General features: G+C 39.0%; 1 protein-coding gene across 1 annotated transcript in view; it reads left to right on the forward strand.

Annotated features, from left to right (window-relative positions):
- Positions 1-11,913, forward strand: part of nherf1b (NHERF family PDZ scaffold protein 1b) — a 34,562-nt gene extending 22,649 nt beyond the window's left edge. The window contains exons 2-6 of the mRNA XM_079644511.1: positions 271-444; positions 3,552-3,705; positions 6,486-6,529; positions 9,913-10,032; positions 10,277-11,913. Of these exons, the coding sequence (XP_079500637.1) occupies positions 271-444; positions 3,552-3,705; positions 6,486-6,529; positions 9,913-10,032; positions 10,277-10,414 (630 nt within the window). The 3' untranslated portion in view covers positions 10,415-11,913. The remainder of the gene's footprint in view (positions 1-270; positions 445-3,551; positions 3,706-6,485; positions 6,530-9,912; positions 10,033-10,276) is intronic.
- Positions 11,914-16,243: the final 4,330 nt, after the last annotated feature.

Consider the following 16,243-nt stretch of genomic DNA (forward strand, 5'->3'; position numbering starts at 1 on the left):
CTTCCTGGAGAGCAGTTGAGTCACATGGAGGCAGATAGCAGCACACAATATTATTAAAAACACTGCACAACACATCAGCATGCAGCAGCCACCTGTATGTTTAACCTCGGCTTTATATTCATGGTGAACGAATCCCTGGAGCTCTCCATAACCTTTGTGCCTCTCGTTCTGCCCGAGCCCATGGTGGAGGTATTTTGAACCGCTAATGTCCAGCTCTGTCGATGTATGTCACACACTGATATTAACCTGCTGTGTTTCCTCTGCTTCCAGGAGGTGATGAGCCCTGAACTGCGGCCTCGTCTCTGTGTGATCCAGAGAGGGGCGAGCGGGTATGGCTTCAACCTGCACAGCGAGCGGGCGCGGCCGGGCCAGTACATCCGAGCGGTGGACGAAGACTCTCCAGCAGAGAGGGCGGGCCTGCTGCCCAAAGACAGGATAATACAGGTAACTTATAGTGACAGTAACTCCATTTAAGAAGACTATACTGATTGTGGTGGGACGACTTTCTAGTTTATAAACTCTTTGAACGGACTGCTAACTCTCGGCGGTAGTCGTGGAAAGTAATACAATACAAATTAGAATGAAGTACTGTACATAAGGACAATTTTGAGGTACTTTGAGTACTTCAGTCTTTCAATACTCTGCTACCTTTCACCTCTACTTGACTACATTTCAGGGGGAAATATTTAACTTTTTTACATTTATTTGATAACTTCAATTAATTTAAATTACTAAACAAAATATAATCAGCACCTACTTTATTTATATTATCATATTGTTAAGACAAATATGTATTGATCCTTCTGTGAAATTCAAAAAAAATCTTGGCAGTATATATAGTTAAACAATGCTGCAGTATTAACATGGTCAACATATAATACAATAATATAATATACATTATTCTGAAATTGACTGCTGTGCAGACATGTTGATTTTAGATTTTGATTGGAGGTAAAAGATCTGAATACTTTGTTTAAGAAGGATTCATGGAAGTCACTGGCAGTTTTAAATAAATGTACTTTTTAACTCATTAGTTACAGAGTAATCCTTAGGAGAAGAGAAACTGATCAGAATGACCGAAAAACCCACTTCCTGTTCTGTCTGCCACTCTTCCGCTCTCAGCAGCCTGAGGTGATTTTTTTACTTGGATAAAAATAAATGGTCAGGTTTCACTCCATTGTTTGTATGAGATGGAAAATCTGTTATATTCGGTTTTCTTGTAGTTACAATATTTCCAACACTGACAGATACCCAACATCAGGTCCTCAAATATATATGAAGACTTTGTTATACTGTATTGTTATAAACAGTTAAAGTAACAAAAGCACAAGGCTGCTACTTGAAAAGAGTTGTATTTTAAATGCAAAGCAGTGGTAGAAGGACATTTACTCAAGTCCTGAACTCAAGTACAAATTGAATATCCTTTTCTTGAATCAATTATTGGAGAAAATAATGATCAGATTGATCTATAATACAAATAATCAGTAACTGCAGTTGTTTTTGTTGGTTTTTGCCTGTCTTTGTTTGTCTACCCTCCCCCGACTGTAAAGCGTCTTTGAGTTTGAGAAAAGCGCTATATAAATATAGTTTATTATTATTATTATTATTAAATGCAAAATAAGTTCAATCCTATTTTAAGATCTATGCTTGAGTGATTACAATCACATGATTATAATGTATATTGCAGTATAGCAATCATACTTATTACTACTTTTTCTATTTATACGTACAGACTTTTACTTCAATGAAGCCTTAAGTGCTTTTACAGTGTGAAATAAGTACTTTAACTGAAGTAAATGATCTAAATTCTTCATCTGAGTAATCCACATCCACATCAAAAAGTTAGGCAGGTCTTCTGGTCCTGAGAGTCGGCCCTCTCTTTTCCCAAAGTTAGCTTTTGGTTTGGAGGAATGTGGTGTGGACTAACTGCCGCTGTGTGGGGTCTCAGATCCCCGCAGGACCATGAAACTGTCACTGTGCTCAGCCCCACACTGAAATAATCAACTTCTTAACTGGTCTGGGGTCTGCTCTGCTCACCTCTTTTTGACTGTGCTGTGGCCTACCGCAGAGAGTTGTGTGTAAACAAACATTTCTATGAGAAGATCGGACATTTCTTCATCACATACGTTTGACTTCAGTGCTCAAAATAAACTTTATATTCGACCTAGCGGTGATAAATAGCAAGAATGTCATACAATGTTTGATAAAAGTTAGAAAGAAAAGTCACTTACTGCTGTTGTACTCAACAACATGGCGTAATGGCAGCTAAATTAGACCAACTCTGACCTGTACTTGTGTACTTACCACAAACTGTCTCCATTTTTATTGTCCTGTAATATATATTACAACCATAAAACCTTGTGATTGTAATAAATCATACAACCTCTCATACTTCTGTATATTTGACTAGTGTGAGCAAAACACGATGAACGTGCCCGACTCATTCAGTGTTTCACATTATCTTGACTCATTGTGAAATCACTGATGTGGACGTTTCCCTTCATTTCCTATATGAATGAACATCAGAGTGAAATGAAAAGGAGGACAGAGGGATTAAAGTTTCCTCAGAGATGAGGGTCTGTGTGAGGCTAGCGAGGGGTTTTCATTCCCCCCTGAGGGCCCCAGACAGCCGCACCACCCACTGAGGAGCGGGGCTTTGTGGGAGCGGACGGTCATTGTTACTTCTGCTACTGGCCGAGCAGCTATTGTCTAGCTTCCTCTCTGGGACTGGCTTAGATGTGCAGGTCCACCCTATGACCTAAACACAGACACACACACACACACACACACACACACACACACACACACACACACACACACACACACACACACACACACCCCCTTCCAAGACATTTTTCACATGCTTTCCCATGGTAATTTTTTCCCAGAATACTCAGCTGGTGTGGGAGTGAGCCACCTGACATGTTGAGTTACTGTACACCACACAGACAAGGCATATTTTAACAATAAACTATAATCATAATGTGTGTTTTCTGGACATTAAGCAATTTGTTGTTCCCAAAACTGACTTGGGAAAGAGAACCTTTTTCTGCACCTACTGCACGAAACCCTGAAAAGTCCAGGCTGTGAAAATTGCTGCACCATTTTCTAAAGTAGTTTAAATGTATGTGTCTATGAGAGTGTGCTATTTGTTATTGTTGAAACTCTGTGTGGCTGTTATTCTTGGCCAGGTCTTTCTTGGAAAAGACAACCAAGTTGTTCCTGGGACGAAAAGTATTAAATAAAGGCTAAATGAAAAGTACGGTAGACAAATTGAACCAAACAGAATACCTAGTCTTTGGTTTGGACCAAACTGTGACGATTGTTTTGCAAGTTAGAGTTTAAAGGAATGTGTGTGTACGTGTGTTTTGCGTGGACACTCAGGATTTCCTGCCCTGGAGCCTCTGGCAGACAAAGTGATAATATTGAGAAAGAAATCCTTGACAGAGATAAAAACTGTTTCTCTGTGGAAACAAAGACAGGACAGCCCCACCCCCAAAGAAGAACACTTTGTACATTTGGAAAGTAAAACGATCTATTTCCCTCCTCAGGTGAACGGTGTGTCAGTAGAAGGGAAGACACACTCGGATGTGGTGTCCGCCATTAAAGCCGGTGGGAACGTGGCCCGTCTGCTGGTGGTGGACGCAGACACAGAAGCCTTCTTCAAGAAGTGCAGAGTCGCCCCTTCCACAGACTATCTCACCGGTGAGAGGACACACACACACACACACACACACACACACACACACACACACACACACACACACACACACACACACACACACACACACACACACACACACACACACACACACACACACACACAGAACAATATGACCATCACTAAAGAAGCAGCACAAGTTCAACTGCTGTCTTCTGGCATGGACGGAGTGCATTGCTGCCATTAGCTCGTAATGTTTCACGCCAGGTCCATTGTCAGTGGTGGTTATAGACATGTTTTAGACACAAGAGGTCGCCTCCTCTTGTCCTCCTCTCAACCCCGACAGATTTAAGTCTGTGACACAGTCTCTCGGCTCTCCTCCTTTAGTTCTTTTTATCTCTCTTTGTCTCGCTTCATCCTGCACAGCTCTTTTCCTTTTCTTTCTCTGCCTGCCAAGAAACTTAGACAGAGACGCTGAGCCTCATCCTGTCCCCCTACGCCACACACACACACACACGCACACACACACACACACACACACACACACCTAATGTGGACAAAGTTAATCTGTTGGACACAAATAGATCAGATCAGACGGATCAGAGAGGGATTGAGCTCAGTAACAGTTTTGTTTGTAGGTGTTAAAGCTTGATTGCAGATCTCTCTTCCAAACGTTTGACATCACACTGTAACTTGACACAAAGAAGCAACATTCACTGGAGAGTTGTTTTTTTGTAATGGAGACCTAAGTACTAATATCAATATCAAATTTATTTTGGAGGGTAACCTTTATTTAAAGAATGATTTCTTAAAATGTTCTCCTGTTATTTTAGATTTCATTCTTAACCTTTCTTAACTATGGCCGCTCCAAAAAACGTCAAATACTAAAACCATTGTCAGACACATATACAAGTAAACAAACATGCAACTTCAAGCTGCCTTCACCAACTCTGTGCAGGTTGAACACCCAAAATAAATTCCCCCTAAAGTAATCTAGAAATACAGTATTTCTAATGATAATTAGTGTTATACTTACCACCAGGGGGAGCTCTAGTACAATGTGTCCTTTAGTTTCTGTGTGTGAGGGTCTGTCCTTCACACAGGTGCGTGCGTGCGTAAGTGTGTGCGTCACTCTGCACCATGAGACCCTTCATGTAAACATGCTGCTGCCAGCTGTTGTCATGGAAACAGAGGGTCAACACTGGGTAGAGACGCTGCCCTCTGTATCCAGGACAGAGGAAATAGATTAAAAAAAAATTCAATATGGTTTAATAGAATGTTCCCAGTTGATTTATGTTCATACACAAGTACATAAGTCTATCCATTAATAAGCACTTGGGTAACTTGTCATGTGTTGTGTACTTTTGTGTGATGGACCCCACCATCACTGAATAAGAGGCAGACGTTTCTTCCTATTGTCTCTGACTCTCAAACGGCGTCAGTGTTTCACTACAGGATCAAAAACAATCAGCAGAGATTCCAGTGGGGTGTTTCCCAGGTTACTGCCTTCACATGCTGCGGGCCCACTCAGAGGGCAGCTGCCCGCGCTGATTCCTAACTCCACTCACACTGCTCTCTTACCGGACGCTTTGTTTGGTTTCCAAGGCGCTCGCTCCAAGTGGCCTCTCAGCCTGAAGCAGGAGCTGCAAAAGGACTCTGAGAGGCTTCTTCTCACACACACACACACACACACACACACACATACACACACACACACTCACACACACATGAGAGGCCTTTAATCAGAGTAACACTGGAGGACCAGCTGCTATCTCCAGTAATATTCATCTTTAGCTAGAAAGACTTTGTGCAGAGGATCAGAGGGATGGAAGGTAAGGGATGCTTCTTCATCAAGATGCCGGTTACAGCACCACTTCCTAAAGGGGCTCTATTATGCTCACTCAGGTTTTATATTTTGATTTTGTGCCTCTACTGTGACTTGTCTCCAGGCTTCAATGACCAAAACAAATCTTTATTGTTCTCATACTGCCTGTGCTGCAGCTCCTCTTCTCTTGGTTAGCTGGCCGTCTCTGTTCTGATTAGTCAACCGCTTAGAGATATCCCGCCCATTAGGCTGTCACGTACAATGTGTTTGAGCGCTAGCCAATATAAGCCAAAGTGTTACGTACTGATGTCACTATGTTACATAACTAAACAAATGGAGGTCTTTTGGGCAGGGGAGGGGAGGGGGAAGTGTGTGGGAGGCGTGTGGCGCAGTGGTTTAGTGCGTTGGTGTTCGGATCAGGGAAGCACAGGTTCAAACCCCACTGCAGTCAGCATGTCGTTGTGTCCCTGGGCTAGACACCCCAAATTACTCCTGTGCGGATTGCCCACAGTATTGAGTATGTAAGTCACTTTGGATAAAAGCGTCTAACATGTAATGTAAAGAGAAACTTTGTAATGTTAGCCTTTGCAGACCATGCACAAAAACCTATACAACAAACAACAAGAAAGGGAAAACCCCAAAAAGCTTAAAGAGCCCCTTTTTTAAAATAAAGTGTGTGTTCAAACATGGCGTTGTGATGAAGCATTTCTATGGGAAAGAGCTGCAGAGAAATGCTCCCCTACAGCCTTCTGATATTTGGAGGGTCTGTGGGTGCAATGCAGGAGGAGCATCTCATAGAAGATGAACCATGTGTGAATAATGGATGATCTGCTCATACCTGCGCTATGTAACAGAGTAAGTGTTGGTGGAGTGAAAGGCGAGCTGCTGAGAGACTCTTGATCTAGCAGAGTGGAGCTGATGGTCTCACATTAGTCCTGACACACAGGGAAGAGACGTGGAGTTCAATGACTGATTCTTGTGTCTCTTTAATTTCTACAGGTCCCCTGCCTGAGCCTGTCCTTAATGGGAAAATGGAGGAGAAGGTAAGATTACACCAGCAGAAAACACCTCAATTCAATATGATGTTACTGACACAACATGTCAGAAGATTGCTAGAGAGAAACCCTTCCTGTATGTGTGTGTGTATTTGATTATTTTATGTATTAGTGTATTTAACAGAGACAAGTGCAGATTAATCAACATCTTTGTTAATATTATTGTAAATAATATAGATATTGAGGAAATCCAAAAGTAATCTGGTTACATTATTTTTATAACATGTTGTTACTTTAGGTTATTGATTACCTTTTTTTTTTACAGGTAACTTTTTGATTGTAACGGAACACATTTTTAAAGTAACCCTCCCAGCCCTACATGTAGAACCGACACAAATCCAGAATGACACTCAAATGAATGCAATGCTTTCATTTGGTTTGGACATCTGCTTTTAAACGAAGCCAAAACTAGTATTTGAAGTGTGTGAAGAAGAGAGGGAAGTTGCCGCCGCGGGAGACCGACGATTCTTCACACACTTCAAATACCAGTTTTGGCTTCGTGACGGAGCCTCTGCTTCCTGAGAGAGAAGGACAACAATAGATCATCTTCGGATACTCTGTATACCAAAATAACACTCTGTAGATCTCCAGCGTCCAGCGGGCCGAAGGGGAGCAGGGTTTAAAAGTAACTCGCAGCATTCAGGTGTGGCTTCCACATCACAGAACTGAGTTATTCATCTCAGAGACGTGTACTGAGCGGACTTTCCTGTTATTGTCTCATTGTACGCTGCTGTGTGGAAAACCCCACCCAGCGAGTACTCCATTAACTTTTGAATGATTTGACCAAGGATGGATTGTGTATACAAAGTACAAATCCATCCTGTCGATGAAGTAGCATGATTGACAGTTATATAAAAGGTGTATTCAAACTGGAAAGTCCTTTTTTTTAGGCTAAGCCATGAAGATCGTATCGGCTTCGTTTAATCCTGCTGAAATAATTGGGTTTGCTTCCAATTAGACTCGCGTAGAGTAGGAGGCACATTCAGAGCTTTTGTAAGGATACAAAGGACGTAGTTAATTACTGAGTTTTGAAATGCTGTCGGGAGGATTTTTTTTAGAATTGAAGGACAGATACGACAATACAGCGTTACAATTAAAACATCTCTTTCCATTTAAAAATAATATGCATTTTAGAACAATTCGTCCTCACACCCCACCAATCCCATTCCAACCCTAGTTTGAGAAAACCATATAGATACGAGTTTACCCCAAAATTAAATAGATTCTAGAAAAAGAAAACAGAGTAATAATTTCAATCATTTTCATTTTCATCTTTATTTCGAACAGATTTAAAAAAAAAAAAAATACAAAATAATAAATGTGAAAAACAGAATACCGTATTGTTAGAATACAGTATTTATCAATATTCATGATAATATTTATATATTCAACAAAAAAATATTAAAAATAATAATAATAAGTGTCCGAAAGGGAGCAGGAGGAAATGCTTATTAATTCCCACCCCTTACTTACTGCTTATCAATGATTATCCTTTAAACAATTTCGGCAAGTTATTCCTACTCACATCTTTACATTTATATATATATTTACAATCATTTCTCATCTTCAATCACTTTTCTTCATTCTCATAGTTTTTCAAAAAAGTGTTTCTGTACATCCTTTTAAACTGAATGATGCTTGTGCTTTGTTTTAACTCCTGCTCCAAACCATTCCATAAAATCACCCCACAGATTGTTATGTTCAGACTTCTCAGAGTTGTTCTGACCTTGAGTTGTTTAAAAAGTCCTAACCCTCTCTGTCTACCAACAATGTTTTTAATTTCCTGGGTAGTAGATTATGTCTTGCTCTGTACTTGATTTGTGCCGTTTTTAAATGTAACCAGATCAGTAAACTTCAATATGTGTGACTTCAAAAATAATACATTAGTGTGTTCAAGATATCCAACATTATTGATAACTCTTATAATTGTATAAATAAACAAAAAAGATAGAATATTAATGATTTAAAAGGGATTGACAATTCATTACAATAAGAAACAGGCCCAATAGTGAATATAAAATATGAACAATAAATAATATTTCTCTGCATTTTGTTTAATTTTAGTATTAATAAATAAGTTTTTATTGTACTGACAAGGGAGTGGTATAAATATTTGTATTTGACTCTCCCAATAAAATGAAATACATTTATTTTAAATGTCAAACCTATGCTAGTAGGTAATACTGCAGGGTACCCTAACATATGTGTGAGTGTATCTAGTGTGTGTTTTTGTAACTTCTCAAGAATGCTTTTAAAAGCTCTCTCCCATTACAAGAGTGTCTTATTCCAGCCTGGATGCATTAGACCTGTTTGTAAATCCGTGTAGATAAGACAGGAAAAACTTGCATGAAGACACAAAGTAAAAGAAACCACTGTGACGCGCGGTCGACTTCTCGTCGGGCGTTTGGCCAAATATGCAAAGTGAAGCCTGACCCCGGACTTCCCGTTATTCAGGGACTGTATGTGAAGTTACATGTTCCTCGTGTTGTTGCTTAGCGGACGCTTGTTAAAGGTTGAAAAAGGGAGGGGGGGATGCAGGAGGTCAAGGACAAGTCACCTGTGTGGTAAAAAATGCAGTGTTAAAAGTGACACTGATACACACTGACACTTTTACTGAGGCTGCAGGAAGTTAAATGTCTCGTCCTGCAACTCATTCAATCTGTTTACAAACACTGAGGGCAGGAAATAACCTGAATCAAATGATGAGCAACTCAAACAGGAAGAGAAGCAGGAAGGGTTTCTGAGAACTCACCACTCTTACAAAACATATTCTAAATTGCTTTTGCCTTTTTTCATAGAGGTGTTGAAAGTACAATTTCTTAGAAGGCAACTCGGCACACTAGCATAGACGTTTCCTTTCTTTCAATATAAGCTTCCAATATTTAGTTTTTCTATAATTGTGTGTTACATATACACTTTTTAGGTTCCTCTTATTAACTTCTAATCAATGGAAAAAAACAACTCAGATATAAGACTGACCCCCTGTGGTGAGGTCCGGTACTGCATCAATGCTGAAAAGAAATAACAAATCCCATTTGTTAAATTACACCTGCAATCATTTATCAATTAGTCGATTCACACAAAAAGAAAAATCAACCATTTTGATATGTTATCAATTGTGGATTTATTTTTCATAATAAAAATGGCAAGAAAAAGTCATCAGCCTCTCAAGAAATTGGACTCTGAGAAAGTGATCTTTTCTGACCTTTTATAGACAAAACTAATGTTTAAGAAAAAAATGTGTAGTTTAACTGATACAATTATATACATGCCTTTTTTATATGTAATGATTTGTATATGTAATGATTTTTATATGTAATGATTTTTATCAATATTGTGGTGATGCTGACGATGAGTGTTTGTGTCCCCAGGTGAATGGTAGAGGGGCCAAAGAGGCACAGAGGGACTCAAAGATGTCCATCAGTCCTTCTCCGTCCAACGCCTCCTCCAACACCTCGCTCACAACCCCGCCCGCCAAAACCCTACCTGAGGTACATTTCACAACCCTGTCGTACCTTATTTCAGGCATTTTACCAAAATCTCATTCAATAAATCTTTTACTTCAAAACAGTGGAACCTAAAATTGCTAAAATGCTAACTATTGTCCGGCTTTAGGACTCATTCCTGCACCACTCTATAAGGATGCCGTGTGAATCACTTCAATATTGTTCTTTAAGGTGGCATTTTGTGACAAAACATTAAACATATTCCCCTCCCCTGTTTCTCATCACTCAGGGTTTTGTTGCGGGCGCCATCCCGGCGCTCAACCTGTCCCTGCAGCAGGTCAAAGAGCTCGCCCACCAGAAACGCACCAACAAGAAAGCCCCCCCCATGGACTGGACCAAGAAAAATGAACTCTTCAGCAACCTATAGGCCGCCTCAGCTCTGCACACACATATTTTATACAGTTATTCTTACACAGAGACATCAGAAAGACATTTTCTTTTCTTTTTTAAATATCATGACATTAAATGAGCATTTTAACTATTGGCATCAGACAAATCAAGCCGTTCTGTAAAATATAGTATTCTTCCTCTTATTATTACTTTTTCTGTTATTTTAACCCAGATATATTATGTGTATAATGTGCTACTAACAATGAAAGATGTATATGCCAATGAAGGAGAACTGGACCATGTTGGAAATGTGTGTTTGTGTGTGTGGACCCTGACAGTCACTGCTGGTCAGAGTCTGGTGCCTGTGGAAGTTTAATGACCTTCCTCCTCCGTCTGCTTATCTGTCTTTAAAAAGTTTTTACTAACATTTTAAACACTAGAATAACAGGAATTAAACCAGCCAGACAATCAATTGACCTTGTTTATTTTAGTTTGTAGGGATTAACATCTGACTGAACAGCAATTTATTTACAGTTTACATAGTAAGCTTCTTTTTTTTTGATCACCATTGCTTGTTATAACAAGATCCTGAAAATGATTCCCTGATGGCTTTAAACTGTAAAAGACCGTTGCTTCAAAATACACACATATTGTATGTATGTATATATAAATACATATATATCGTTTTAACGTAATTCCGCTGTTTTAACCGTTTCTTGCTACTGTGCATGATTTCATCTTATGACTTCTGGATATCACCTTTTATTAAATGTGAACTACAGTTTATTTTTGAATAACTTATATCGTCCTCACTTTGCCCTTATGTCCGCTGTGAATGGCCGTTCAGTTCACATTTTGAGCATATGGGATATTTGTATCGCTCGCTTGAGAAATTAGATTTTTACACATTTCTATCAATGTCTTGTAAGAAAAATAATTATGTAACTTTGAGATGATTTATTTCTAAAAGACTGTCCGTTTGTCACTAGATTTTATGCATTTATGCAGTATTGAGAATAGTAATGATTTTTCCAAATGAAGGATTTAATTATATGAAGATGTTTTTTTGTAGCTTATGTAAGAAGTAAGCAATTTCTATACTGTAATAAATCAGTCATCACAAAAAACAAGTTCCGGTGAGCTTTTTTAAATTTAATTGTGATCACAAATAAAATGTATTAATGTTGTCAAGGTGTGTGCTGGTGTGCTGTTGAAACTGCTTCTAAGACATCTGTTTGTGACGTACTTTTAAGAGGAAAACTGTGAAGTTTAGAAATAATCTCTTAATTTGGAAAGATTATGTTGTTCTACACAGTTTATCCGACAGTTATATGTAATATCATAAACTTTATAAAGAAATAATGACCACACGTCATTAAATGCATGTAGTGTATGTGTCGTATTGCAATGAATCAGGAATTTTAATTATGCACATCAACTGGAGGAGTAATACATTGTACTGTCTTTCAATAATCCACACATGGTACTGATATAAACACCCTTCATTTGCACACAAAATAAATGCATGAGCAACAAGTTTGTACTTTATTAAGTGTTCATTCATGTTACAAGAAGGATTTGCATTAAAGCAACAGGGAGTTGATCAATGTTGTGCTCATGGCTTGATTCCACTGCCACCAAGTGGCCATAAATATGAGTTATTGCAGGTTTAATGTGAAAACATTAACTCAGACAGGACAGAAATCTTGATGTCTCTCTTAGAACTTTCACCAGTCAAATGGAAAAACTGTGTGTTATGTGGTCATAGATGCCAAATAATGCTACAGAGATTATATAGATATAAATAATACAGATAACATTTTATAAAGATCGTTTGCATTTATTGCTTCCTCTCTGTGGAATCTTTTATTCGGAAAATGTCATCAATCTGACCCCATTAGTGTCAAACTTATTAGCCTCCTTATTAAACTGTTCCTTTAACTGAAGCAGTTTGTAAAGCATCACCACCCATTTTGACCCCTTCATTTATTGACAAAATTATGTGTTGTCATTTTTTATGCCCTCAAGCTGTTTTCCCAGACCTCCTGGTTGCATGGTTCAGTGTTTGAGCTCCTCCTCTGCCCTCCAACATGCCACTCTGTCTCCAGCAGCTGTCTCTTTCTAATGGCCTCAACCTTTCTGCTCCTCCACTCTCCTCCCAGCGCTGCCATCATAATCACAGCTCACTGTCACACTCTGTGCCGCTCCCTCTGTGCCTCTCTGGGGTAATTAACATAATTAGACTTCATGACATTGACGGACATCATTCGTAAATGGTATAAAATGGTCACTGGGCATAGAAAGATGATCATGATGATGATGATTGTTATAATTGGCTATTAAAGATAACAGCAGTATAATAATAACTGTATGATGTTCAAAGGTGAGGTCTTCAAAGTTTGTTGTGGAGATAATGATTATGACATTTTACCATTGGATATCAGCACTGTTATTCATCTGGGGCTAATTAATCACCTTTATCTTTCGGCAAATAATGTGCAGCGAGTTAGCTGAAACAGGGGAATAGCCTAGTTACTCTTTTGGAAATAAGACATAATGTGAAATAGCAAACAAAGGTGCTTGAAGGCAGATTTTTTTATAGAAAATCACCCATGTCTGTAATATCTGTTCATTTATACTTTAATATAGTTAAGCCCAGAGGTAGAATAAGTAGGCTACTACCAACTACCCTGCGGGAAAAAACAGCATGCTGGTCTATGCTGTTCTATGCTGGAGAAGCTGGTATTTATGCTGGTCTACCATACTGATCTTTTAAGTGCAAGTAGAAAGTTACAGAGTGTAAGAATACTCTGTTATAGTAAAAGGCCTGTAAAATACAAGTTCCTCAAAATTGTATTTAAGTGCAGTACTTTAGTAACTCTCCTAGTTACTTTACAACACTAGTTATGTTTAGCACTAATATGGCCCCTTAGGCTATACTGAACTCTCAACGTTCTCCACTTACATTCTTCCTTATCAATCAATTAAATATTTCAGTCATGTCTATTTGATAATACTTAGTTAGTTATATTCCTGTATGTAATCCCAATTGTTCTGTCACTGTAATACTGTCCTTCATTTAAAACGTTATTTGGAGATGAACTAAAAGGAAGTTTTGCAGAGATTTTTGTGAAGTCATAGTGAATCTGAGTCGCCATGTTGAGCTAGAAGTTGGCCGAGGCTAGTTGCTCCACATTGAGCTACAACACAAACATTACAACAGTGGGAACCAAGTCACAATGGATATTGTGGTTGAACATGTATCACAAAACAGTGAAGATATCTCCCTGCAGAAGACATGAGACCACCAGAAGTGCCGGTTTCATCTTGATTAGCATCTCTTCAATTGCCAGGTAAGCTGTTAGCTTCAGTTCTACTTTTGCTAAGTTGCTAAGCGACTTAGTGTATTCCATTTAAAACACGTTGTGCCCATTTTTAACTTTGATCTTTGACTATTTAGTGTCTCAAATATGTGTTATGCTTAAAGTGTAAGTCTAATTCTGATATTTTTCATGTTATCAAAAAAGGAAACATGGGAAGTTTGTTTAATGGACTACCATGAAGTTAGTTTTTGGTTGGTTATTCACTTTCAATTCTTACTCCCCATTCAATGACACAAAATCAATGCAGCATTGTATAACAACACTGGACAACTAGGACGTACCTCTTTTTTAATTGGAAATAAGTCAGTTATTTTTCGTGTGAATATTTTTATGGCAAAATCAGCAGTTATTTCATTGAAAACCTCTATGTCATGTAGCACACACTTCTTTGTATGGCATTTTCTTTATTTTATATGAACACCTCTATGAAAAATCAGCAGTTCATTTGAATGTTTCGCTATTCATCGGGAAACTAAGTCCCCGTCTACACGGAGACGAAACGTGTTGAATCCGCTAATGTTCTCTATCGTATAGACCAGGGGTGTCAAACTCAAATACACAGTGGGCCAAAATAAAAAAATGGGTACTAGTCGAGGGCCGGACTGGTTCAATGTTTATTGCAAAACTTATGGAAATGAACTTATTGCACATATTAAACCTGGAACTAACAAACCTTAAATGATTGCCTATTAAAACAGGCAATCATTAAACATTAAATAATCAGTTGCATTCATTTCTTATGGCACTATCTGCAGCTTTTCCAAAGGCCAACAACAGCTTCAAAAAAACAATTTCCTTCAAAGAAAAAGACAAACATGCTCTGTTGTCGCAAGAAAAAAAGTGCAGAAGGAAACACCCATTAAAACTCAGTTTGCTGCTCTGTGATGCTAGTTCAAGCCAGATACTTGGCATCTCATCTTGGGTGCAAGTTCATCAATGTTTGGGCTCAGGCTCTGAGCTGAGGAAATCCTCAGGATTGAGTGAAGGTGCGCGTGCAATATACCGGCGGGCCAGATCTAATAGTAATTAAGAATTATCCTGCGGGCCGAAATTAAATCCACCAAGGGCCTGATTTGGCCCCCGAGCCTTGAGTTTGACACATGTGGTCTAGACGGTTCGTCCGCACGAGGCCGACACAGAAACGCGGTTCGGAGCCCGATCCGATAGCCCTGTGATAACGGCTCCCAAGGTGGGTAGATCTACGGACGAAAGGCTCTGGGAGGCCAAACGGTTCCGTATGTACGCCCTATACCAGGGGTCGGCAACCCGCGGCCCTCGAGCCGCATGCGGCCCTTTAAGCCCTCTGCTCTGGCTCCCTTGAGCTTAGACACAAATAAGAAGGAAATAAAATAAAAGTATTTGTGGGACTATTTATATTTTGTTGCATGATTGAAAATGTTTCGTATCTTGTATCTTGAGGTGATACAGTGACACATAAATAAAAAACAAAACGGTTTTAATTAGATAAACTAAAATATGCGTGACATCCTGCTACGGTCCAGCGCTAGCGCCTTTTCTTGCAGGCGAATAACCTGACCCCCGGCTCGATTAGCGAACTATGGATATATCAAAGAAAAGTACCGGAGGAACACAGAGGGTTTAATTCTGCGTGGACAGAGTTATCTGCTTTCACAGCAAACGATGCTGGTTTACCGGTATGTTTGATATATATAGAGAGAAGTTGTCAAAGGTGCTGCAGCCTTTACGTATCAAGGGACAACACGGGAGAGGAAGACAGCTGACAATCTTCAGTCATAATTCAATGGGGTATGTAATTTATTTCAGAAAACACTTTTTGTTATATTCCATGGAATGCTCTTAACGTCCCGATAGCAATGAATATATTAAATGCTTTGACAATAAATACATACAAAAATGTATCTCTGGAAGCCGTATCGCTGTAAAAAGCACGACCAATCATTTTAGCCGGCCCGGCTAAAATAACTGGATGGCCTACCTGCCTGTCAGCCTTCCATCTGTGCACAAACTTATCTCGTTCCCTCATTGGTCATGTGCGCGTTTGTGTGTGTTGGAGGAGGGGCTCTGTAAGGAAGTGGCAGATTTTTTCCGGTTGTGTATTTTCAAATTCTAGCAATCTCGAGCCGGTTTTTCAAACTTACATACCCTACCTTTAATAAAGGAAAGGAAAAAGGAAATAATTGTAATTCCTAATCAGCAATACTTCATTGAGCTTTCTCTGTTTCTGCAACTAATTGCACTTTACAAAGTGTGTTTGTGAGCACTGATGAGCCCACTGTAACTAAATTCTACAGAAATGGGAGAAATACATTACAGAATGAACAGTAACTTAGTGTATTTACTCAGCTAATATTGTAGCCTACTTTTTACTCTATAACATTTATCTGACAATTTAGGTTACTCTGAAGATTCGGATTTCGATTAATAATACAAAATATACGACAATTTATTAAATTCAGATAAAAGACAAGCATGCTGATTTAGTGTTTTCAGTTTTGTAGATA

This window comes from Notothenia rossii (genome assembly GCF_949606895.1).
Source record: "Notothenia rossii genome assembly, chromosome: 8".
In the NCBI taxonomy this organism is placed as follows: Eukaryota; Metazoa; Chordata; class Actinopteri; order Perciformes; family Nototheniidae; genus Notothenia; species Notothenia rossii.